Consider the following 27,481-nt stretch of genomic DNA (forward strand, 5'->3'; position numbering starts at 1 on the left):
TTTTTGGTCTATTGATTTTTCCACATCTCTGTGTAGTTCTTAAGTACAACCCTCCCACAAGTTAAAGCTCCTCCAGGAGGCAGGAGAAGCATAACTTGCTTTAGTCACAAATTTGGGATCTGGCCATGGTGGATACAGAAAGCTCTTGCCTGGAGGATTTCAGTCTAAAGTAGACATAACACAGCAATAAATGACTGTCAAAGTGTGGGGTTGGAGGGAGAGGGTGGACAAGGTTTAGAGGAAGGTTCTTTGTATACTCGCTTTCTCCCTGTACTGAGCATCATGTGGTAAGTGTTTTACTTTGAAGAAAGCCAAATTGAGCTTTCTTAACTCACTAATGCATCTTCTGATCATCCTGTGGGTGTTGCAGGAAAGCTGATCCTGATTCTGAATATTGTTTTGCACTGCAGTGCTTAATCTACCTGGATTTCAGCAAAACATTAGATACAGTTCCACATGGGATATTATTAGTTAAATTGGAGAAGATGGGGATTAATGAGAGACTTGAAAGGTGGATAAGGAACTGGTTAAAGGGGAGACTACAGTGGGTCATACTGAAAGGTGAACAGTCAGGCTGGAGGAAGGTTACTAGTGGAGTTCTTCAGGGATCGGTTTTGGGGCCAATCTTATTTAATATTTTTATTAATGACCTTGGCACAAAAAGCAGGAGTGTGCTAATAAAATTTGCAGATGAGACAAAGTTGGGAGGTATTGCCAATATGCAAGAGGACTGGAATATCATACAAGATCTGCACAACCTTGTAAACTGGAGTAATAGAAATGGGATGAAATGTAATAGTGCAAAGTGCAAGATCATGCATTTAGGGACTAACCAGAATTTTTGCTATAAGCTGGGGACGTATCAGTTGGAAGTGACCGAGGAGGACAAAGATCTGTGTGTATTGGTTGATCACAGGATGACGATGAGCGCCAATGTGATGCGGCTATGAAAAAGACTAATGCAGTCCTAGGATGTATCAGGCAAGATATTTCCAGTAGAGAGAGGGAAGTGTTAGTACCATTATAAAAGGCACTGGTGAGACCTCATCTGGAACAGTTTGTGCAGTTCTGGTCTCTCATGTTTAAGAAAGATTAATTCAAATTGGAACAGGTACAGCAGCGTTTCTCAAACTTCATTGCACTACCACCCCCTTCTCACAATAAAAATTACTACACGATCCCAGGAAGGGGGACAGAAGCTCAAGCCCGCCGCCCCAAGTGGGAGGGCCCAGCCTGACTGCCCAGAGGGGTGTGGGTGTGGGGAAACCAAAGCTTGAGGGCTTCTGCCATGGGCAGGGGGGCTATAACTTGAGCCCCGGCGTCCAGGGCCGAAACCAAAACCTGAGCTCCGCTGCCCAGGGCTGAAGCCCTTGGGCTTTGGCTGAAGCCCTGGCCAGTGGGGCTTGGACTTTGGCTTCAACTTCGGGCCCCAGCAAGTCTAACACCAGCCTTGGCGACCCACAGTTTGAGAACCGCTGAGGTACAGAGAAGGGCTACTAGGGTGATCCAAAGAATGGAAAACTACATTATGAGAGGAGACTCAAAGACCTTGGCTTGTTTTTCCTAACCAAAAGAAGGCTGAGCGGAGAGCTGATTGATCTCTAAATACATCAGAAGAATAAATACCAGGGAGGGAGAGGAGTTATTTAAGTTAAGCGCCCATATGGACAGAAGAACAAATGGCTATAAACTGGTCATCAAGAAATTGAGGATTGAAATTAGATGAAGGTTTCTAACCATCAGAGGAGTGAAGTTCTGGAACAGCCTTTTAAGGGGAGAAGTGAGGGCAAAAAACCCTAACTGGCTTCAAGACTGAGCTTTTTAAGTTTATGGAGGGTATGGTGTAATGAGACTGTCTACAATGGCATATAGGCAATCTGCAACTGCTAGTAGCAAATATCTCCAACAGCCAGTGATGGGACACTAGAATGAGGAGGGCTCTGAGTTACTACGGAGAATTCTTTCCCAGGTGTCTGGCTGGTGGGTCTTGCCAAATGGTCAGGATCTAACTAATCGCCATATTTGGGATCGGGAAGGAATTTCCCCCTGGGTCAGATTGGCAGAGACCCTGGGGAGTTTTCGCCTTCCTTTGGAGCAGGGGACACGGGTCACTTGCAGGTTTAAACTAGTGTAAATGGTGGATTCTCTGTAACTTGAAGATTTTATATCATAATTTGAGGACTTCAGTAACTCAGCCAGAGGCCAGGGGTCTATTACAGGAGTGGGTGGGTGAGGTTCTGTGGCCTGTGATGTGCAGGAGGTTGGACTAGATGATCATGATGGTCCCTTCCGGCCTTAAAGTCTGGGTCTATGCTTTGGAGTTATGGGGGAATTATGGGGGGAAATAGAGATTGTGTATAGAGATAGAGATTTATATATAAAATATATTTTATATATTTTATATTTTATATATATTAAATAGATTTATATATAAAATATAAAATTTATAAAATCTCTAAAATAGAGATTTTAGCAAAGGGACCTATGAACATCAAGTCTCAAACAGCATGAGGTATGTGTTGGTAGGAAGCACTGACCATCCTCAAGTGACTTGCAGACATGTAGGTTGTGATGAGTTGTCACACCACCACCTAGTGCTGAGTGCGCACAAGCTGGCTGCTAAACAAGAAATTTTTGCCTGCAGCTTTTTATCATAGTCCAATCTCTCTATGTGTGTGGGGTTAGAAACCCCATTTTTACAGAGTAGACTAAACTTACTGCTGCTGCTCAGTCGCCATGCAATTTGCTAGCCTTTGGAGCTCTGACATCGATGTGATAGACTCCCCTCAAGTACAGGAACTCCTCACTTAGTCATCCCGGTTAACGTTGTTTCGTTGTTACGTTGCTGATCAGTTAGGGAACATGCTTGTTTAAAGTTGTGCAATGCTCCCTTCTAACGTCATTTGGCAGCCGCCTGCTTTGTCCACTGCTTGCAGGAAGAGCAGCCTGTTGCAGGTAGCTGGTGGGGGCTTGGAACCAGGGTGGACCGACAGCCCCCTATCAGATCCCCGCTCCCCTAAGTTCCCTGTGCTGCAGCTGCCAAGTAGGCTAGCAATTGCAGCTATCCCTCCGCCCTCTGCCTTGGAGCTGCTCCCCGAGCCTCCTGCTTGCTGTGCAGGGGGTGGGGAGGGGGTGAAAGGAGGGCTAATGTCAGGGTGTCCCCCTCCCCCCTGCTCCTACACCCCGCTTACCCCTTCTCCATATAGAGCAGGGAGGGGACACGGAGGGAGAGAGACAGAGCCTGGGGCAGCAGCTGCTGTCTCAACTTCCTGATCCACTTAAAAAGACAGTGCAGTTAAGAGTGGGTCAGCTTACTTAAAGGGGCAGTGTGCATTTCTCTCTCCCACAAACAAGGTGTGTGTCTGTCTCTCTCTGCTATGCTGTCTCCCCTGCCCTCCATGCCTACTGCCTTGTAGAGTGAGAGGCTACATTAACAACAATGTGTTAACCTTTGAGGGCTCAGCCAAGTGCTAGTTCATCATTTAGCAAAGGGGTTCTCAAACTGGGGGTTGGGACCCCTCAGGGGGTCACGAGGTTATTACATAGGGTGACCAGATGTCCCGATTTTCTAGGGACAGTCCCAATTATTTGGGGCTTTGTCTTATATAGGCACCTATTAACCCCCATCCCCTGTCCCGATTTTTCACACTTCTGGTCACCCTATTATTATATGGGGGGGGGGTCGCGAGCTGTCAGCCTCCACCCCAAACCCTGCTTTGCCTCCAGCATTTATAATGGTGTTAAATATATAAAAAAGTATTTTTAATTTATACTGGGGGCGGGGGTCACACTCAGAGGCTTGCTATGTGAAAGGGGTCATCAGTACAAAAGTTTGAGAACCACTGATTTTTAGCACCAAGGCATTCCCTGGGAAATATCCCACCCTCTAGCTTCACCACCTCAACCAAGCTTCACAATCATCATAGCTGTGAACAGTATTAAATTGTTTGTTTAAAACATATACTGTGTGTATATCTATATAAAAATTTCCCTGGAACCTAACCCCGCCTATTTACATTAATTCTTATGGGGAAATTGGATTCGCTTAATATCGTTTTGCTTAAAGTCGCATTTTTCAGGAACAGAACTACAACGTTAAGTGAGGAGTTACTGTAGAAGTATAAATGGAGCCCCACTGGTCTCCAAAAAAATATTTTTAACTAAAACTAATCAAAGGTATATTAATGCAAAAATGCTGACCTACTTACTAAGAGCAGCCTTTTCCTACAGTCTTACCTTGGCCCTTGCTGATGTTACTACAGAGAAGCTACAGTTTTGGCAATTAAAAGGTCTTTTGTAGGGGTGAATTCTTATAGTCGTGACAACTTGACTCAGGGACATGCTCTTCATTGATAGTTGGCCAAGAGTATAGCGCCGGGATGTGCCACAGCTGGGTAATTAGATTAGGAAGGCTGATGTTTGTAGCCACTTTGTGATACTGCTTTGCTGTGAAGCCAACCTCTGCAGTGATGCAACCTCCATGCAACATCAAGGGCAATCCATTCAATTTTTTCTTGACATCCCATGGATTTGAGAAATTTAAAATTATAAATACAGCAAACAAGACTCTTTTCTAACTCATCCATATATCAAGGCTGAGAAGCTAAAATCTAACCATCTAATTTTAAGGATTTAATATAAAAATGAGGAATACTAACAAGAATACAAATGATATAGTTGTGTAAAATACCTTTGTAGCCTACACAAATAGCACTGTAAAATCCCTCTGTAGCGTGCACAGTAGTGTTTGTTCTTAATTTCTACTCCCTTCTTGTTACACAGGAAGATAGGAAGTTGATAGTAGAATTGTGCTCAGTTTTTCTTCATCATATATTTTTATGTCTCTAATTCCCAGGTATTCCTTGCAAAAGACACACATACCGTTTCAGTATTAAGTTGTCTAGTTCCTTCTTTGCCCAGCGCAAGATTGTTCCCTGTTGTACACGTACTAGTTCTTTGTTCAGTCTAGATTTTAAATGTCTGTCTTGAGCAATAGGCTTTCTGCCACTCTTCTTTATTAGAGGAAGGAAAATGCAAATTAAATTCATACTCTTTAGTTACGCAGATCCATGGATTTCCAGCTACCTACCAATTTTGTACTATTTCTCAGTCTGATGTGGAATCAGCCATAGAAGTAATGGTCTTCAGGGCAGTGCTCCAAGCTGACTCAGACATCTGGGGTGAACTCTTGGCCCTGCAAAGTCAATGGCAGTTGCTCTTTTGGCTTCAGAGGGGCCAGGATTTCACCCCAGAACTCTGATCTTACTATTCCAAGCAATTGTGGTTAACTATGGATCTTACTTGAATTTGATAGGGCTATATATACACATACTATAGCTGCGAAAATTTGTCAAATAGCAGTACTGTTTCATTTGCTTTGTGTTAATACAGATTACAAATATATTATATAAATGAGTTTACAATAAAAATTGAGAATATTGACAAGGGTTCTTATGAATAGTATACTTTATTCGTAGGTTGACCACTTTTTTAAACCGGACATCCCCTATCTTGGCTGGTGTGCTCTGGAGAGTGGACTTGAGGAGGAGACAGTGCTTGTTTTTACTCTTTCTCACAACCTATAGGTGCCATCATTTGGAGTGACAGATATACCTCTACCCCGATATAACGCGACCCGATATAACACGAATTCGAATATAACACAGTAAAGCAGTGCTCCGGGGGGGCGGGGCTGCGCATTCCAGTGGATCAAAGCAAGTTCGATATCACGCGGTTTCACCTATAACGCGGTAAGATTTTTTGGCTCACGAGGACAGCGTTATATCAGGGTAGAGGTGTATATGTGAAATCCCAAAGAGAGGTGATTCTCATATCTTTACATTTGACTTGTAACTAAGCTTTCTGTCTACCAGATTTTGTTATCTAGTCAGAAGGGCTTTTTCTATATTATCCACTTTTATTTTCCAGGTTTGGTTCTTATACACAATATAGATCAATATGCACTCCAGTTCTCTCTGTACTGTGGAAAGGAGTTCATTTACCATAAGGTCCAAATTGAAGGTATGCTGCCAAAAAGCATCTATTAGGCTAATCTGTTTACTCTGCATTCTCTCGGAAAGTCTGAATTGCAATCCCAGACCCCTGTTTTAAGTTTGACAAGCCTGGGAGTTTCCCTTTTGTGGTATAACCTGGGAGATCCATTAAAGGTTTCCAGTTGCATCATAAGAGCAAGAGTTGAAGCAGTATATGATACGACATCTGTAAAAGAAGCCTATGACAATTGGTGCTTCACTAGGACTTTTTTCTCCAATACCACCTTATTTCCAAAGATTTCAGAGAGACTGCATGTACACTCTTGGGCTGTGACCAACTTGCACTTAACTGAAAGTCTAATAAACTGGATTGTGCTGTACCTTAAAACTGTTTGTTTTTGTTCTGCTTCAGTGCGTGTCTGTAGATTATCATCAGTAATTGTATTATGTTCTAGGGGTTAAGAACATTTTAAAAAATTAGATTAATGGTTTTTACTCTGACTATGATAGTGTTTATATAAATTCATTCTCAATGTTGCTGTTGTACTCACTGTTAGGCTGCACATAACAAGTAGTGGAGACAGCCTTGGAAAACTTTAGAATATTTTCAAGGTGATCCCTTAAGGCTTATTTTCCCTCTGTGTCTAACTGCTTTACCTCATTTTAATGGTTGGTTAGACACTGAAATGTATTTTTCTCCTGTGTTGTGAGAGAGAGAGAGTGTGTGTGTGTGTGTGAGAGAGAGAGAGAGAGAGAGAGAGGCACCGTATGGATCAAAAGTCTGCTAATGATATAGAGCCTTCCACCTCTAGATCACCAGTTCAGATCCAGTCTGGGTCAGTAATGACTTAATGCTATTGCTCTCTGATGGCTACCAGGTAGTCTATTATTTTAAGTGTTAACTATATGCTCACCATGGTATAAGACAGCCAAATAAAGGCAAAGGGCCCCCAGGTGTTTACATTCTAAAACCAAATAAACGAGAAAACCGAGAAAAAATAATTTGAGGGGTTAATTATAGATGGGGCTGGTAGCTCTGACTATTATTGTTGCCTGACACTTCTCACTACAAGATCCTGTTTTCAACTGTGTATAACATTGCCATACTTTAACAGTGCGGGTTGAAATGTTTCATGACAGATGTCTGGTTAAGGCTGAATTGTTTTGGAACGTTTCCACCAAAATGGCCTAGCTGTTTCTGAGACTGAGGCTATGTCTGCACTAGCACATCTGTCAGTCGGGTGTGAAAAAAACACCCCCAGACAGACAGACAGACAAGCTACACTGACGAAAGCACTGGTGTGGACAGTGCTATGTTGTCGGGAGACGCAATTGCTGATCATTGGGGGTGGTTTAATTATGCCGACGGGAGAACTCTCTCCCATCAGCATAGAGTGGCTACACGATTGACCATACACCAGTGCAGCTGCAGTGGTACAGCTGTGCTGCGGTAAGATCTGTAGTGTAGACATAGCCTGAGATTAGAGTTCTGCAATGTTAAAATTCTGGTAATCTTTTCTTTTGAGACGCGCATGCTTTCAAGCAGAGGAGTTAAGATTTTGCTTCTGATTACATAAGTAGAAATAAAACCAGCTCCAGAAATCCAAGAGGTTTTTTTTAAAAGAGCTGGCTGAGGAGCTTGCTGGACATAAGAATGGCCCTCCTGGGTCAGACCAATGGTCCCTCTAGGCCACTATCCTGTCTTCCAATAGTGGCCGATGCCAGATGCTTCAGAGGGAATTAACAGTATAGGACAATAATTGAGTGATCCATCCCCTGTTGTCCAGGCCTAGCATCTGGCAGTCTGAGGCTTAGGGGCACCCAGAGCATGGGGTTGCATCCCTGACCATCTTGGCTAATAGCCATTGATAGACCTATTCTCCATGAACTTATCAAATTCTTTTTTTAATCCAGTTATGCTTTTGGCCTTCACAACATCCCCTGGCAACGAGTTCCACAGGTTGACCATGTGTTGTGTGAAGAAATACTTCCTTTTGTTTGTTTTACATCTACTGCCTATTAATTTCATTGGGTGACCCCTGGTTCGTGTGTTATGTGAAGGGGTAAATAACAGTTTCTTATTCATTTTCTCCACACCATTCATGGTTTTATAGACCTCTGCATATCCCTCCATTATCTTTTCCCTGTTGTGAACAGTTCCAGTCTTTTTAATCTCTCCTCATATTGACAATGTTTTATTCCTCCATGTACCACAATCACCACACAAGTCTCACCAGGCCATAAAAGAGCAGGGCCAGGTAGAGCACACTACAATAACACACACTACTATGGCTCAGTGTTAAAATGGTCTTTCAAACCCTCCCTGAGCCATATAGCTCCGTGCTGAGCTCTTCTAATAGCTCTTGTTTCTGGCTCTTCAAATTCAGCAGACAGCCACTCCACCCCGGCGGAAACTTCCCCCCTTTTCTTCACACACATTATGCAGGACACAGCAGGGAGATACAACCATTGGGATATTTTTCTCACTGAGATCCAATGTTGTGAGTAAACATCAGCGACCCTTCACTCTACCAAAGGCACATTCAACTGTCATTCTGCACCTGCTGTGCTGGTAGTTGAATCATTCCTTGCTGTCAAGGTGGCTGGTGTACGGCTTCACGAGCAAGGGGTGGGCTGGTTCGTCCGGGATCACCGTTGGCATTTCTACATTCCCAATGGTAGATTGGCTGGCTGGGAAAGAGAGTCCCTGTTTGTAGCTTTCTGAACTGTCCTGTGCTCTTAAGACGAGAGCATCATGCACCTTTCCTGATCAGCCCACATTTGACGTCTGTGAAGCATCCCCAAATGCTTGCATAACCATAGAAAAGTAGTTTTTTGTTGATGTACTCAGTGGCAAGGTGGTCTGTTGCCAGAATAGGGCAGACAGGCATGCTGTCTATTGCTCCACCACAGTTCGGGAGCCCCATTGCTGCAAATCCATCCACTATGTCCTGCATGTTGCCGAGAGTGCACAGCAGGAGGTGATTTAATGGCTCTGCACACTTGCATGACAGTGGCCCCCACAGTGGATTTCCTGACTCCAAATTGATCCGACTGACTGGTAGCAATCTGGCGTCGCAGGTTTCCACAGTGCAGTTGCCACTCGCTTCTCCATTGTCAGTGCAGCTCTCACTTTGGTATCCTTGCACTGGAGGGCTTGGGTGAGTTCAGTGTACAGATCCAGGAATGTGGCCTTGCACATCCGAAAGTTCTGCAGCCACTACTCGTCATCCCAAACCCGTGTTACAGTCTGATCCCACCAGTCAGCGCTTGTTTTTCAGGACCAGAAGCAGCGCCCCACTATCCGCAACTGCTCTACCTTGAATTGGTTCTTACTAGGTCCCACACCAATCTGTCTTCCAAGGAATCGTCATGATTCCCCACTCACTCAGTTCTTCTTGCAGCCTTGCAAATACTCCAGGATTGTGTTCCCTGTGTTTGCACTGCTCATGACAGTAGTGCAGATCTGTTCAGGATCTGTTCATCTTCTGTTAGAGATGGTGGCCAACAAGGAGAACTGCATGGGTTTGTGGGGCTTTGAAAAAAAGACGCAAAAATTATGAGCTGTAGATAATGTTATGGGATGGAGATAGTTGCAAACTGGGAAGATGACCCCATGCTTCCAGTCACCCCATGTGACTCGTTTCAGTCCCATCGTGCGTTGCCTAAACTTCACAAAAGACAGTGCACTGTACGGTAGCCAGCGGCATAGTGGAATACCTACCCATGGTGCTCTGCACTCTGCATTGATACAAGCACTCGTGGTGACTATGCACACTGCCAATAAAACGAGCCAAGTATGCATGTGCACAAGTGATGTATTAACTGCGATGGCTGTATGCCAATGTAACTTGAGTCGACATGACTTTATAGTGTACACACGGCCGATGCATCTGATGATTCTATTCTTTACTGTAGTTTCAATCAATTTGCCTAGTATTGAAGTTAGACTTACCAGTCTGTAATTGCCAGGATCACCTCTGGGCCTTTTTTAAAAAATTGGCATTATGTTAGCTACATTCCAGTGATCTTGTGCAGAGGCTGATTAAAGCAATAGGTTACATACCACAGTTCTGCATTTTCATATTTGAGTTCCTTCAGAACTCTTGGTAAACACCATCTGGTCCTGGTGATTTAGTACTGCTTAATTTCTCAGTTTGTTCCAAAACCTCTTCTATCGACACCTGAATCTTGGACAGTTCCTCAGATTAGTCACCTAAAAATATTCCTTCAGGTGAGGGAATCTTCCCTCACATCCTCTGCAGTGAAGACCAATGCAAAGAATTCATTTAGCTTCTCTGCAATGGCCTTGTCGTATTTGAGTGCTCCTTTAGCACCTCAGTCATCCAGTGGCCCCAATGATTGTTTGGCAGTCTTCCTGCTTCTGATGTACTTAAAAGATTTTTGCTGTTAGTTATTGTGCCTTTTGCTAGTTGCTCTTCTAATTCTTTTTTGGCATCCTAATTATCCTTTTACACTAGACTTGCCAGAGTTTATGCTCCTTTCTATTTTCCTCAGTAGGATTTGATTTCCAATTTTTAAAGTATGTCTCGTTGCCTCTAACTGACTCTTTTACTCTGTTTAGCCAAGGTGGCATTTTTTGGTTCTCTTATTTTAAATTTGGGGTGTATATTTAGTTTGAGCTTGTATTATTGTGTTTTTAAAACATTTCCATGCATCTTGCAGACTAGAAATATGAAGTATTACTCTGTAGTCCTATTGTAATTATGCAAAGTGTGGGCTTTATGCAAAATGGTGGCTTGGAATCTTGATGGCTCCCATTGACTAGGACAATTGTTTGTGAATGGCTCTGTTAACTTGCAAACTTTCCTGGGGATGTGTAGGCCAGCCCTGGAAGAATGAAAGCTGGGTTCTCACAGGACATGTGACTATGTCACATGATACTGGAATCCATCTTAAATTTCATGCTTTTCCATTTAGAAGGAGGGGTGGGGATCCAGAGAGACAAAGGGTTTCCGCCTTGGGACAAAGCTATAAAAGGGGGTGGATCAGAACAAGGAGGCTGCTAGTCATGAGAAATCCCCTAGTTACTACCTGAGCTGGAATTAACAAGTACTGTACCAGGGGAAAGGATTGGGCCCAGACCAAGAAGGAGTCTAGTCTGTGAAAGAAGCTTATTGGAACATCTCTGAGGGTGAGATTTACCTGTACTCAGTTTCTTAAATGTATTAGGCTTAGACTTGCATGTTTTGTTTTATTTTTCTTGGTATCTTACTTTGTTCATCTGTTATTACTTGAAACCACTTAAATCCTACTTTTTATACTTAATAAAATCACTTTTGTTTATCAACAAACCCAGAGTAAGTGATTAATACCTGGGGAAGCAAACAGCTGTGCATATCAGTGTTATAGAGGGTGGACAATTTATGAGTTTACCCTGTATAAGCTTTATACAGAATAAAACGGATTTATTTGGGGTTTGGATCCCATTGGGAACTGGGTGCTGGAGATAGGTAACCTGCAGAGTGGTTTTCAGTTAAAGCCTGCAGCTTTGGTTCAGACCTGGGTCTATATTGCAGCAGGCTAACGTGTCTGGCTCAACAAGGCAGGGTCCTGGAGTCCCAAGCCATCAGGGGAAAACGGGCTCAGAGGTAATTTCAGCACGTCAGGTGCCAATTCCAAGGGGGTCTCTGTGACCGAACCCGTCACAACATGTACCAGTCAATATGGGGATAGTTGAAATCCCCCATTTTTATTGAGTTTTCTATGTTTGTAGCCTCTCTAATCCCCCTGAGCATTTCACAGTCACCATCACCATCCTGGTCAGGTGGTCGATAGGATATTCCTATTGCTATACTTTTATTCAAACATGGATTTTCTATCCATAGAGATGCTGTGGTACTGTCTGATTCATTTAAATTTTTTATATATTTGCCTCTGCCTTCTTTCACATAGTGCCACTCACCCACCAGCATGACCTACTGTCATCTGGACCCAACACCAAAATAAAAATAAGTAGAATGTAATTTTAAATTGCTCAGACTTTCACATATGAAAGTCATACACTTTTGCAAATCATTGTCCTGCATTTTTTTTAATGGGTAAGTAAAATAGATCCTGAGCTTTAATGTAACCCCATTGTGCCACACTGGCACAGGAAAAAAGTGAAAAAGCTCATAGATCTTCTTAGCTTGAGGATTCCCTTACTGTCATGTACTCTAAGGCTCCTTTACTCCAGGGGCTCTCAATCTTTTTCTTTCTGAGTCCCCTCCCCCCCTGTCTCCCCACCCCTGCTGTGAAAACTCCAGGGCCCAGCGAACTGCTTCCCACCTCCGACCTGGCCAGGGGGTGGGGAGAGAAGGAGGTGGGTGTGGCATGGTTAAGCTTCCGCCCTGTGGGGAGCACCAGGGCTCGGGATTCAGCCCCATGGCTCCTGGCTTCAGCCCTGTGGAGTGTGTTGGGGATCAGGGCTTCAGCCCTGTGGGGGGTGCTGGGGCTCAGGCTCTGGGTTTTAGCTGCAGGGCCCTGTGGACCTCCAGGGAGCCGCAGACCCCCGGTTGAGAACTGCTGCTTTACACCACTCTGGCGATGTAAAGGAGCCTTAAAACTTACATGTTTTTAGGCTCCTGGGGGAGCTGACTAAGAATGGGAACAATTAACTGACAATGGGAACATTAGCAGCCTGCCTACTTAGTTTTTACATTTCTGCCTCACAAAGTCCTACTCCTCCAAGCCAGGGGCACCACAATAGCAAGTGAGAGGGACAGAGTGTTGCTTGCTCATTGGCACGCAGGCATGTGCCCAGCCCTGCCCCCTTAACATCTCTCCACTCACACCCAGTCTCCCCACCCCTCTGCGCAGTGATCTACATCTCTGCCAGCTGCTCCGGGCAGACGCGCCTGGGTTGCCAGGGATGGGGCACATGTTCCCCACAGATTTATTTGCTCCCCCATTTTTCTGCGGGGAGCAAAGAAATCTGCGGACGGTATGAATTCTGTGCCTCTGGAGTAACTCAATAAAGAAATTAAAGGAGGGTAATGTAATTAATGCCAGTCAATATGGGTTTATGAAAAATAGATCCTGTTTTACTTGTAAGCTTTATTAAAAAAAGATATCAAGTTTGATCAATAAAGGAGATAGTGTTGATGGAATATACTTAGATTTCTACCGTGTTTCCCCGAAAATAAGACAGTGTCTTATATTAATTTTTGCTCCCAAAGATGCGCTAGGTCTTATTTTCAGGGGAGGTCTTATTTTTCCTGGAGCTTCGGGGCCTTATATTCCGGGGTGGCCTTATTATCGGGGAGGTCTTATTTTCGGAGGATGCCTTATATTACAGCGAGAGGCAAAACTGGAAGTAGGTCTTATTTTCGGGGGATGTCTTACTTTCGGGGAAACAGGGTATAAGGCATTTGACTTGGTACAGCGTGATATTTTGATTTAAAAAACCTAGAATGATGCATATGCTAAATAGATTAAAAACTGGCTAACTGTTAGGTCTCAAAATGTGATTGTAAATGGGGAATCATCATAGAGCTGGTGTGTTTCCAGTGAGGTCCTGCTGTGATCTATTCTTGACCCTATGCTATTTAACATTTTTATCAGTAGCCAGAAAGAAATCATAAAATCATCATTAGTAAAGTTTGCAGATGATACAAAAATTGGAGAAGTGGTAAATAATGAAGAGGACAAGACACTGATTCAGAGTGATCGGGAGCGCTTGGTGCCAGCAAACAATGTGTGTCTGAATATGGCTAAATGTAAATGTATACATCTAGGAACAAAGAATGTAGGCCATACTTCCACAATGGAGGACTCTCTCCTGGGAAGCAGTGACTTTTAAAAAGAATTGAGGATTATGGTGGATAATCAGCTGAACATGAGCTCCCAATATGATGCTATGGCCAAAAGGGCTAATGGGATCCTGGGATGCATAAACAGGGGAATCTCAAGTAGGAGTAGAGAGATTATTTTACCTCTGTCTGGCACTGGAGCAACCACTGCTGGAGTACTGTGGCTAGTTCTGGTGTCCACAATTCCAAAAGGATGTTGATAAATTGGAGAGGGTTCAGAGAAGAGCCATGAGAATGATTAAGGGATTAGAAACCATTTCTTATAGTGATTGATTCAAGGAACTCAATCTATTTATTTTAACAAAGAGAAGGTTAAGGGGTGAGTTGATTAGTCTATAAGTACCTACATGGGGAACAGATATGTGATAATGGGCTCTTCAAGCCAGAAGAGAAAGGTATAACATGATCCAGTGGCTGGAAGTTGAAGCAGGACAAATTCAGACTGGAAATAAGGCATACATTTTTAATAGGGTGATTAACCATCCATCACTGACCATTTTAAAATCAAGACTGGATGTTTTTCTAACAGATCTGCTCTAGGGATTATTTTGAGGGAAGTTCTATGGCCTGTTATAGATGAGATCAGACTGGATAATCACAATGGTCCCTTCCAGCCTTGGAATCTAGGAATCTTATTTCTGAGGGCTTGGTTCATGAAAGGAAGGTCTTAGCCAATATGTAACAATATGCTTCCAGCTACCTGGAACATAATCCCCTCTGGCCATACTATAAGCCATAGTGCATATTCTGCAAATGCTTCCTTAAAAGGTTGACGTTTGCAAGTGTCTAAAGCCTGGATTTTCTGCAGAAAGGTGTAGAGAATGGTCTAACATTGTGTACTCTAAGGACTGTCTTCACCCCTGGGACATGTCTGGTGGGGAGATTGACTCACAATCTGTTGTGTTGTGGTTACCAGCTAACAAAAAATGCAAATACTAGGGAATAAGTAGTGGGAGAATTGTTTTGGCCTGGAAGTCAAGGGCTTAGGCAATGTTACATAGGGGATCAGATTCCTCCTTAGTTCTTGGCATGCTAAAGGTGAGAACATTACTACAGAGACAGCATGTTCTAGCACTTAAGGGAGCAGCCTGCTGTCTGTTTCAGGAATAAGCCTAGTCTCTTGAGTGTGAGGTGCCAGCCATTGGTTAGAGATGTTTGATACTACCCAAGGGCTTTGAGTTAAAAGCGAAAATGAGGAGAGGGTCATTCTGAGAAAATATTACAGTACCTTTTAGGCCCCATGAGCCTTAGTGTCTCTTTAAATATTCTAGCTCTTTAGTGAAGAGCATCTATATATCTGTTTTTCCTCTGTCAGTACTCCTGAATCTTCTCACACATATGGGAAGCTGTTTAGTAAACCTTGCAAGAGAGAACTTCTGACACTGCTTCATACAATAAATAAATACCACACTGGAAATCGCCTTAGGTGATTAATCCTTGTGTAAATAGAAGGCTCGATGTGCATATGTGGGGCTCAGGAGAGAAATAAATTCTCTAGCAGAGCCCTGAGTGAATTGTGAAGCACTCTTTTCATGGGTAGGAGGCTCATTATCTTTCAAGTGTAACCCTATGAGGAAACAAAAATATAAGCCTTCATCTTGGTAGATGATACTAAAGTGGAAGGGCAGCTGTTTGCTGATTTCTCAGGAATGTGCATGTTAGCTGGAGAGCACTCAAATGAACATATTAAAGTTATCTGGTTACAAGATAGGAACAATGCTACCTGCTCAGCTAGGGCAATGCATTTTCCCCCATGTGAAGGTAATTTTCCTCTTATACATTGTAATGAAATCAAGAGTCTAGTGTTGATAGAGGCAGAACTGCAGACAGGTCAGCACTTGCTGTGGGAAGACTACTTGAAAACAATGTTGTTGCAGCCATGTTGGTCCCAGGATATTAGAGCAACAAGCGGAGGAGGTAATATATTTTATTGGACCAACTGCTGTTAGTGAGAGAGACAAACTTTCAAGCTACACAGAGCTTGTCTGTTTCACCAAAAGAAGTTGATCCACTAAAAAATATTACCTCACCCATCTTCTCTCTTCTTGAAAGCAGGCACTCTGAGGCTTACCTTTTTATTTGCATGGGATGTCTGAAAGGAAGTCTGAGAGCATACAAGATTTTCTGCTTCTTGTCAGAGTTTTGTGGTGCACTCTAGGATATATATGTAACAGGGAATCCTGGGAGTGCTGATGAATCTGGCTGAGCAGAGGTCACCATACTTATTGTCCTGTCATTCTTCCTTTCCCTTTCCTCCAGTCCTGTAATGCAGGGAGGTGGCACAGTAGTACACGAGGGATGAAGTGTTTGGGGATGTAACTCAAACCAAAGATTTGCTTAATTCCATAGAAGGGTGATGGCTGAAATCAATTACTCTTTTGCTGAATTTATTTTATTCATTTCTAGGTGATACTGCGCTAAAATTCTGCTCCCTAAACACATAGGAATGGAAGCAGCTCTGGGATTAGCAGCCATATAACAGGATTTTTGACCGAATTTATGTTTTACAGAAAAGCGAATCCCCCGAACTGCATCACTAACTTTCTTTTTTCCTTCTGCACAAAAGCTGCAGAACTTGGGTAGGAACAGAACGTGAAAGTAAATTAGAAGGTAAATGATTTCACACCTTCGTATTGTTAAAAATCTCAACTCTTCTTCTCCTCCTCTAGGTCTGGAGGGGCACACTAGCCCGCCTTCGGTATAAGAGGACAAGGGCTGCCCTCACAATAATTAAGTACTACCGCCGCTACAAGGTGAAGTCCTACATCCGTGAGGTCACCCGGCGCTTCCATAACGTGAGGTCCATGAGGGATTATGGCAAGCATGTGAAGTGGCCCAGCCCTCCAAAAGTGCTGCGCCGTTTCGAAGAAGCACTGCAGGCAATTTATCACAGGTGCAAGGAAAACCCTTTATTTCATTCTAAATGAGAGGCATCATTGGTCATAAACTAAAACATAAGAATTAACAATGGCCATTGATTCTTATGTGAATATATTTTTCATATAGTAGATGTACCTTTATTCTGTAGAAGACATATTGTGACAAAGTCAGACTGGATGGCTGTAAAAGGGTCCTCATATTGGGTTCTGGGAGGTGGGCAGGTACAAGCCTGCCCACGGCTAAAGGACCCTCCCCCTGCCTATGGGGAGGATCCACTGAGCCCGGGACTCAAATAATTAAGGGGGGGCAGCTGAAAAACTAACAAGGATGGGTGTGTGGGTCACAGGGTCAAAAATAGGGAGCTTGAAGGGGACAGCGAGCAGAGAACCCTGGACAGCACCCACTGCTCCTCGAAGGTGCCAAGGGAGCCAGTGGACACTGCCCAGAGGAACTCTGCCCGGATACGTGAGCGGAGAGAGGAACTTCCACCTCAGCAGGTGGCATTAGGTCCCGCCATTTAGTGTCAGTGCGGGACACGAGGGTGAGGAAATGGAGAGTATGGAGCACGAGCATGTACAGATATGCCTGTGGCACAGTTCGAAAGCAAACTGGCTGCAGGTCACACAAGGTATATATGGGTGGGGTAGCCGGGGAGGCTCACGGGACAGGGGCCTGATGAAAAGATCCGGAGGGTGTGGGGTGAGTGGGGAACATCGTTCTGCAGGACCTGTTCGAGATAAGCCTGAGAGGCGGGCGACAAAGTTGCCCTCATCTCCTAAAATACGCGCCGGGGAGTATGTATAAACTGAGACGGGGTTTCCTCAAGTCAATTAGGGATACCTACATGGGGAATTAGGGATACCTGGATTCAATTAAGGGCTGTCATTAAAGGGAAATGGGATAGCTGAGCCAAGAATTTGGCTTGCAGAACCTTTATTACTGGTGATATGCTAACAGCCCAGCATGATTCTTGGATGCCAGGGCATGTTTACAGGACTAGCAGATATGAAAACATTTTATTGTGGAATTGGAGACAATAAACATGGAGTTCCATGTTTATTGTCTCCAATATTGTGATGCCATCTCTTACAAAGTCACTTTAAGCGTGTTGCTTGAAAAATGACTTCAGTTGAATAATGGCAGCTAGAAAAGTCTGTTTACCCCTGACCCTCCCAATGTAAATCAGGTAAGGCTCCAGATTAGTCTGGTCTTGCTATGGGGCACAGATAAACTTTGGAGTTGATTTCTATTTTCTTTTTTTAGGTGGAGAGCAAATGTGCTCATCAAGAGCATCCCACCAGAAGATCTGCCTCAGCTCAGGGCTAAGGTTGCTGCCATGGAATTGTTGAAGGGTCACAGAGCAGATATTGGGCTACAAAGAGCCTGGGAGGGTAACTATATTGCATCGGTGAGTGCTGTGATAGAAATGTTCAGACTTTAGTCTATTCAGTGCAGCTGAATAGGGAAGCGTTTCCCTGGTGAGGCCTAAGGGAATCTGGAGAGGAGAGTCTGAAAACTGTGTGTGTTCTAAAAATTAAATGCATTCCAACTCCTCCATTAAGAAGTAATCTGTAAATCATTTCAAAATGGTTCCAACGTTTACTATGCTAAGAACTATAATTTTGTAAATACCAAACCTAATTCTCATTATTCTTGAGACCATTATTCTTGAGACCTGTTAATCAAGATACCAATTAATATCATCAGTTGACTCTTCCAGTGGCCAGAGATAGGATGGAAAATGCAACATGAGACTAAAATTGCAGTAGTTAGCTTAAATGGAAGGACTAGGCGGAAAAAAATGCTAAACTGTCTGCCTCTGAGAGCGTAGTGGAAATCTCCTTATGTGTCTTCCTCAAAGGTAGCTCCAGCTTATTAGAGCCTTCCTTTTCCCCTTAAGCCCTTTGTTTCTAAAAGGTCCTTTAGAAAAGCATGTAAAACTCAGGATGCTGTGTTTCTGTAGTGCAAGGAATAATATATGGAGATATACCTATTTTATAGAACTGGAAGGGACCCTGAGAGGTCATCGAGTCCAGCCCCCTGCCTTCACTAGCAGGACCAAGTACTGATTTTGCCCCAGATCCCTAAGTGTCCCCCTCAAGGATTGGAGGATTGCTAAACCCTGGGTTTAGCAGACCAATGCTCAAACCACTCAGCTATCCCTTCCCCTAAATGACTGATAAAGTCTCTTGATAAGGGAATGTATTACAGACTTCTTGGTGAGCTTGCCATTCCATCAGGCCTAGGTTGACAAAGCATGATTGCTCTATTTGGTAATTAAGAAAAATTATGTGTCTGTCTTTGTTTGCTCTTCCAGAAACCAGATAACCCTCAGACCACAGGCTCTTTCATCCTTATTGCCAATGAGTTGAAGAGGAAGGACAAGTACATGAATGTGCTCTTCTCATGTCACGTTCGCAAGGTAAACAGAATGAGTGGTTGATAGAGGAGGAGAGAAATCTACAGAAAGTCAAAAGCTAGGCTGGGAATAGAAATGCCACAAACTTATTTTCTTGTGGCTGAAGTGAAGTTTTCTGATGCTAAGGATGAGGAGAAAAGATTTGAATTCTGAGCAGCCTTATCTGATCGTTTGTTGCTTTAGGGAGATTGAGTTCGGAGTAGATATTTTATCTTCTGTAATATATCAGGTGGAGTTCAAAGCAGCAGCCCAAACAGAAGGCATGTCATTGAAGGTTGCTTTCCACTAAAGCTCACAGGCACTGGGTAACAAACTATTCTCTAAATTCCTTTGTGATGTATTGTGAAGTGGTATAGTAATTCTTTTGCTTAGTGTTGTAAGAGCCCTGATGGTAAACTGCAGTCTCCGTGTTCAATCCTTCCTTCTGGTGCAAAGGATTCATGTTTAAAACACTATTCAGCAACCACTGAAACCAGGGAGGCTAGATCATAGTGCCAGTATATAGGCTATTTTTAGCAAGGATTTTGACCAAGAAATGAAAACTTTAGGATTTAGTTTGTTTGAAGGAATGGTCACATCCTATCCTTGTTATGTTTCAAGTATCAACATTCGTGTTTTGGGCCACTGCTTTCTTAATACCCAAGCTAACAAGGAACCCTTCACTTTAGGGGACACCTCTGACCACCTGGGAGATGAAGCCAGGCTGGATTAAGTGTAGCTGATTTTGGTCTGATTGGAAGTCTCTTTCCAGGGTGGAGACACTTAAATCAAGGCAATTTCAAATTATTGATTTAAGTCAGGTTGAAGATTTGTAAAACTAACTTGAAAGTTTGTGCTATTGCAAATTGAGATTAACATTTGTAATGAAGTAAATTATGCTGTTTTTAAATGCTACATTTGATAGGGTATCTTATTTGAATGTTATGAAATGGCTGTAGACAAAAAACAGAATATTTAAAACTAGTATCTGAAAGCCTGTGCTGTTGCACAGGTGTAATTTGTAAAGTAATGTGTAAAAATTTAAAACAGCTGAAAATGACTGAGAACTTAAAAATTGGAGAGTAACAGACTGTGAATCCCAGTGATGATTGAACCTGGTGATATTCTAAACAAAGAGCTCTCAACCATGCTTGTAGCTGTTACAATTGCTTCACACTGACTCAACAGACATTTTAGGCTTCAGAATGATGTTTGGTGGTGTGTGTGCTGGTTATGTTGTTGGGTGGATCATAGAATCATAGGACTGGAAGGGACCTTGAGAGGTCATCTAGTCCAGTCCCCTGCACTCATGGTAGGACTATTATCTAGACCATCCCTGACAGGTGTTTGTCTAACCTGCTCTTAAAAATCTCCAATGATGGAGATTCCACAACCTCCCTAGGCAATTTATTCCAGTGCTTCCTACAGGAAGTTTTTCTCTAATGTCCAACCTAAATCTCCATCGCTGCAATTTAAGCCCATTACTTCTTGTCCTATCCTCAGAAGTTAAGGAGAACAATTTTTCACCCTCCTCCTTGTTACAACTTTTTAAGTACTTGAAAACTGTTATGTCCCTTCTCAGTCTTCTCTTCTCCAGACTAAACAAACCCATTTTTTTCAATCTTCCCTCGTAGGTCATGCTTTCTAGACCTTTAATCATTTTTCTTGCTCTTCTCTGGACTTTCTCCAATTTGTCCACATCTTTCTTGAAATGTGGTGCCCAGAACTGAACACAAGACTCCTGTTGAGGCCTAATCAGCACGGAGCAGAGTGGAAGAATTACTTCTCGTGTCTTGCTTACAACACTCCTGCTAATACATCCCAGAATGATGTTCGCTTTTTTTGCAATAGTGTTACACTGTTGACTCATATTTAGCTTGTGATCCACTATGACCCCCAGATCCCTTTCCTCAGTACTCCTTCCTAGGCAGTCATTTCCCATTTTGTATGTGTGCAACTGATTGTTCCTTCCTAAGTGGAGAACTTTGCATTTGTCCTTATTGAATTTCATCCTGTTTACTACAGACCATTTCTCCAGTTTGTCCAGATCATTTTGAATTTTAATCCTATCCTCCAAAGCGCTTGCAACCCCTCTCAGCTTGGTATCATCCGCATACTTTATAAGTGTGCTCTCTATGCCATTATCTAAATCATTGATGAAGATATTGAACAGAACTGGACCCAGAACTGATCCTTACAGGACCCCACTCGTTATGCCCTTCCAGCATGACTGTGAACCACTGATAACTGTTCTCTGGGAATGGTTTTCCAACCAGTTATGCACCCCCCTTATAGTGGCTCCATCTAGGTTGCATTTCCCTGGTTTGTTTATGAGAAGATCATGCGATACAGTATCTAAAGCTTTACTAAAGTCGAGATATACCACATCTACCGCTTCCCCCCATCCACAAGGGTTGTTAACCTGTCAAAGAAACCTATCAGGTTGGTTTGACACGATTTGTTCTTGACAGATCCATGCCGACTGTTACTTATCACCTTTTTATCTTCTAGATGTTTGCAAATTGATTGCTTGATTATTTGCTCCATTATCTTTCTGGGTACTAAAGTTAAGCTGACTGGTCGGTAATTGCCTGGGTTGTCCTTATTTCCCTTTTTATAGATTGTCACTTTATTTGCCCTTTTCTAGTCTTCTTTCCCATCCTCCATTATTTTTCAAAGATAATCGCTAATGGCTCAGATATCTCCTCAGGCAGCTCCTTGAGTATTCTAGGATGCATTTCACAGGCTCTGGTGACATGAAGACATCTAACTTGTCTAAGTAATTTTTAACTTGTTCTTTTCCTATTTTAGTCTCTGATCCTACCTCCTTTTCACTGGCATTCACTATGTTAGACGTCCAATCACCACCAACCTTCTTGGTGAAAACCAAAACAAAGAAATCATTAATCACCTCTACCATTTCCACACTTTCTGTTACTGTTTTTCCGCACTCATTGAGTAACTGGCCTACACTGTCCTTGGTCTTCCTCTTGCTTCTATTGTATTTGTAGAATGTTTTCTTGTTACCCTTTATGTCTCTAGCTAGTTTGATCTTGTTTTGTGCCTTGGCCTTTCTAATTTTGTCCCTTCATACTTGTGTTATATGTTTATATTAGGGCTGTCAAGGCAATAAAAAAAAAATTCTCATGATTAATCATGCTGTTAAACAATAATAGAATACCATTTATTTAAATATTTTGGATGTTTTCTACATTTTCAAATATATTGATTTCAGTTACAACATAGAATACAAAATGTACAGTGCTCACTTTATTTTTTTTATCACATATTTTCACTGTAAAAAACAAAAGAAATAATATTTTTCAATTCACCTAATACAAATACTGTAGTGCAATCTCTTTATCATGGAAGTTGAACTTACAAATGTAGAATTTTGTCCAAAAAATAACTGCATTCAAAAATAAAACAATGTACAACTTTAGAGCCTACATGTCCACTCAGTCCTACTGCAGCCCATCACTCACACAAACAAGTTTGGTTACTATTTGCAGGAGATAATGCTGCCTGCTTCTTGTTTACAGTGTAACCTGAAAGTGAGAACAGGCATTCGCATGGCATTGTTGTAGCCGGCATTGCAAGATATTTACGTGCCAGATGCGTTAAAGACTCATATGTCCCTTCATGCTTCAACCACCATTCCAGATGACGTGCGTCCATGCTGATGACCGGTTCTGCTCGATAACAATCCAAAGCAGAGCGGACCGACGCATGTTCATTTTCATCGTCTGAGTCAGATGCCACCAGCAGAAAGTTGATTTTATTTTGTGGTGGTTCAGGTTCTGTAGTTTCTGCATCTGAGTGTTGCTCTTTTAAAACTTCTGAAAGCATTCTCCAAACCTCTCAGATTTTGGACAGCACTTCAGATTCTTAAACCTTGAGTCTAGTGCTGTAGCTATTTTTAGAAATCTCTCATTGGTACCGTCTTTGCGTTATGTCAAATCTGCAGTGAGAGTGTTCTTAAAATGAACATGTGCTGGGTCATCTTCCGAGACTGCTACAACTTGAAATATATGGCAGAATGAGGGTAAAACAGAGACATACAACTCTCTTCCAAGGAGTTCAGTCACAAATTTAATTAGCACATTTTTTTTAACGAGCGTCATCAACATGGAAGCATGGTGGCCGAAGCATGAAGGGGCATACGAATGTTTAGCATATCTGGCATGTAAATACCTTGCAACGCCGGCTACAAAAGTGCCATGCGAACGCCTGTTCTCACTTTCAGGTGACATTGTAAATAAGAAGGACGCAGCAGTGTAATGAAAACAAACTTGTTTGTCTTAGTGATTGGCTGAACAAGTAATAGGACTGAGTGGACTTTAGAGCCTACAAGTTTTACATTGTTTTGTTTTTGAGTGCAGTTATGTATCTTTGTACATAATTCTACATTTGTAAATTACACTTTCACGATAAAGAGATTGCACTACAGTACTTGTATGAGGTGAACTGAAAAATACTATTGCTTTGTTTATAATTTTTACAGTGCAAATATATATAATAAAAAATAATATAAAGTGAGCACTGTACACTTTGTATTCTGTCTTGTAATAGAAATCAATATATTTAAAAATGTATTAAATATTTTTGGACGTTTTTCTACATTTCAATTGGTATTCTATTGTTTAACAGTGTGATTAATCACGATTAATTTTTTTTAGTTAATCGCTTGAGTTAACTCCGATTAATTCACAGCCCTAGTTTATATGCATCCTTTGTAATTTGACCTAGTTTCTACTTTTTGTAGTACTCTTTTTTTGAGTTTCAGATTGTTGAAGATCATCTGGTTAAGCCAGGGTGGTCTCTTACCATACTTCCTTTGTTCTTGCGCCCTTAATAATGTCTCTTTGAAAAACTGCCAACTGTCTTCAATTGTTTTTCCCCTTAGACTTGCTTCCCATGAGATCTTACCTACCAGCTCCGAGTTTGCTAAAGTCTGCCTTCTTTAAATCTATTGTCCTTATTTTGCTGTTCTCCCGCCTACCATTCCTTAAAATCATGAATTCTGCCATTTTATGATCACTTTCACCTAAAGGATGGTTGTGTTGATCTGTGTCTAGGGGATTGTGCTGGAAGAGTTGTGTAGATAGCAAATAAGTGTGTGCTGAAGTCAGCGGCTGTGTGTGTTTGGGGTTATTGTATATGTTGTTTGTATCATTTTGTGTGCGCGCCTGTGGGGTTGTGCTGGGAGATTGTTGATTTGTGTAGGTGATGGGCCAATCAATCCACCGTCTGTGTAGTCTCCTTTATACAATCAAATTGTTGCATGCTAATTAGATGTAAAGTAAGAGTGGTGATTTGTTATTACCTCTGATATAATGGTCTAGGACTCTTCGCATGGCAGAGGTACATGCTATACTGTAGCCGTACACTGCACATAGTAAAAATGGCTGAACTTAAAAATTTGATAGTAAGACAACAAAACCCAGTGATGACTGAACCTAGTGGTATACTGAACACAGAGTCCCCAGCCATGCTAGGAGCTGTTTCCATCACACCACACTGACAGCAGTCATTCTAGGCTTCAGAATAACAATCTTGAAATCTTATTAAGTAGATGAAGGTCCCAATCCAGCAAACACTTAGATTCATAGATTCCAAGGCCAGAGGAATCACTGTTGTCTTCTAGTCTGACCTTTGGTATCACACCGGGCCGAGAACTTCCCCAATATAATTTCTAGAGCAGAACTTTTAGAAAAACATCAAATCTTAATTTAAAAACTGTCAGTGAGAGAATCTACCATTCATAAGTTGTTCCAATGGTAAATTACTCTCACTATGAAAAATTTGCCCCTTATTTCCAGTCTGAATTTGTCCAGCTTCAACTCCCAGCCATTGGACCATGTTATACCTTTGTCTGCTAGATTGAGGAGCCCCATAACCTTCTCTTTGTTAAGCTAAATAGATTGAGTTCCTTGAGTTGTCACTATAACGCATGTTTTCTAATTCTTAATCGTTCTCATGGCTCTTCTCTGAATCCTCTCCAATTATCCGCATCCTTCTTGAATTGTGGACACCAGAACTGGACGTAGTATTCCAGCAGTGGTCACTCTAGTGCCAAATACACTAGAGTGACCTCTATATAACCTCACTACTCCTACTGGAGGTTTCCCTGTTTATGTATCTAAGGATCGCATTAGCCACAGCATTGCACTGGGAGCTCACATTCAGCTCATTATCCACTATGACCCCCAAATCTTTTTAGAGTCACCACTTCCTAGGATAGAGTCCCCCATTGTGGAAGTATGGCCTACGTTCTTTGTTCCTAGATGTATACATTCACATTTACCCATATTAAAATGCATATTGTTTGCGGGAACCCAGGTTACCAGGTGATCCAGATCGCTCTTGTCCTCTTCATTATTTACCACTCCCCCAACTTTTTTCGTCTGCAAACTTTGTCAATGATTTTGTTCTTTCTGATCATTGATAAAAATGTGAAATGGCATAGACCAAGAACTGAACCTGCGGGACCCCCACTAGAAACACACCCACTCAGTAGCGATTCCCTGTTTACAATTACATTTTGAGACCTTTCAGCCAGTTTTTAATCCATTTAACTTAAGCAGTTATGTAAATTTACTCACATGACTAATCAATTGAACTACTTATGTTCTTGAAGTTAAGCTTACACATAAATGTTTGCAGTTTCAAATGCTGAACTTGTATTTTTGTTTAAAACTTTAGTGGTATAAAATGTCACTTCAAAACAACATTTCTTCAATACTAGCAATGAAAGTTATTTAGACTTTCAATTCAGTAATAAAGTTATTGTGATCTTTCTTATACACATAGACCAAATTATAGTTAGGCGCCTAAGGATGGGATTTTCAAAAGTAGCTCAACTCCCATTGAGTTCCAACTACGCACCCTAATGAAGGAGTATAGCCTGGGTGAAGCATTTCAGCTTTCCTGTCTTGTGGAAGTTTGTTCAGTATATTGGCAGATGGTATTGGTTGCAAATACAGCACAGGATATGGATTTATCAATGATGTGTTTGGGTTTGTGTTGATCTCTCAGTAAGGCAGTCAATGAGGCCCTGGACTTGTTTTTTACAGCATAACTACGACTCTTTATTTTCGTTTTTTACCCAAAACAATTCCCAGGCTTTACAAAAGCTAATGCTAATTTTACTAGCTTTACTAATGTTCACCTGAACTTTGGATCACTCCTGTATATGAAAATTCTCATTATGTTCAGCAAATCCAATCTACTACATTAAATGGATGTGTTGCTGTTAATAATGAAGTAGTCTAAGTGTAAATGCAAGTCTGTCAAAATAATGTAGTGGAAGATACGTATACACACGCATGTGTGTGCATTTGTATACGTACTGTTAATGTATAGTTAATTATTTGTACTTCCTATCCCCTAATATTAACCCTGATATTTACCCAGAAAACTGTGAAGTTTAATTTTTTTTCACTGATTTTCACCCATTTGTAATCTTTATTATAAACACTGATAAATTCCCAGGAAATTTTAAACAAAATAAAAACAGAAATGAGGGGCCTTGAACATAGCTGAGCACTTTAAATCTGAAATTTCCTAATAGACAAAAATTTCTGTAAAATCTGAAACTCTACTAACAATTAGGAAACTAAACAAGTCTAAAACACCCACATTAGTAATTTAAGACTATAAATGGGATAAAGTAAAGAACTAGTCATATCTGATTTACATTTAAAAATCTATTTAATTTTAAAAATGTTTTGCATCCACCCCACATCTTGAGGTGATGTGTGTGTCTCCCCCACATGAAGTAGTACAATGGAACATTTTACTGTTGCTTTTAACATCCCTTTTTGAAGAAGCATCATTGGGATGTTCTACTAGCTAAGTGATCTGATTGGCTGAAATTTTTTGTAGTATATGCCAACTTAGTTGTTTGGGGGTTCTCTGAATCTCTGAACCTCCTTCTAGAATCTTGTAGCAGTGAAGTCCTTCCTACTTTTCCTTACACAAAGGGCACTGTATGACCACTTTGCTCCTGGCTTTTATTTTTCCGATTTTGTTGAAAACAAAAGAATAGAAATATTGTATTGTTGGAAAAGGTCTTTCTTCTGTTGTGTTCAAGTAAATACATGTTTTAGAGTGTAATCTCTGAGCCTATTTTTATTGAAAATTACTATTTTTTAAAGTTTGTGGGGCTTTAGAAAGAATGTGTATGGATTAGTGTAATAGTACTAACTTGTTTGCTAGGATTTTTCAGCTAAAATAGTGACAGGTTTCAGAGTAGCAGCCATGTTAGTCTGTATCCGCAAAAAGAACAGGAGTACTTGTGGCACCTTAGAGACTAACAAATTTATTAGAGCATAAGCTTTCGTGGGCTACAACCCACTTCTTCGGATGCATATAAAGTGAAACATATATTGAGG

At 41.7% G+C, this 27,481-nt stretch overlaps 1 protein-coding gene across 1 annotated transcript in view; it reads left to right on the plus strand.

Annotated features, from left to right (window-relative positions):
* MYO1D (myosin ID) overlaps positions 1 to 27,481 on the plus strand; it is a 337,265-nt gene that overhangs the window by 179,557 nt on the left and 130,227 nt on the right. The window contains exons 17-19 of the mRNA XM_026658646.2: positions 16,477 to 16,700; positions 17,951 to 18,095; positions 19,005 to 19,109. Of these exons, the coding sequence (XP_026514431.1) occupies positions 16,477 to 16,700; positions 17,951 to 18,095; positions 19,005 to 19,109 (474 nt within the window). The remainder of the gene's footprint in view (positions 1 to 16,476; positions 16,701 to 17,950; positions 18,096 to 19,004; positions 19,110 to 27,481) is intronic.

Source organism: Terrapene carolina, unplaced genomic scaffold, assembly GCF_002925995.2.
Source record: "Terrapene carolina triunguis isolate 2854851 unplaced genomic scaffold, T_m_triunguis-2.0 Scaffold495, whole genome shotgun sequence".
Lineage (NCBI taxonomy): Eukaryota > Metazoa > Chordata > Testudines > Emydidae > Terrapene > Terrapene triunguis.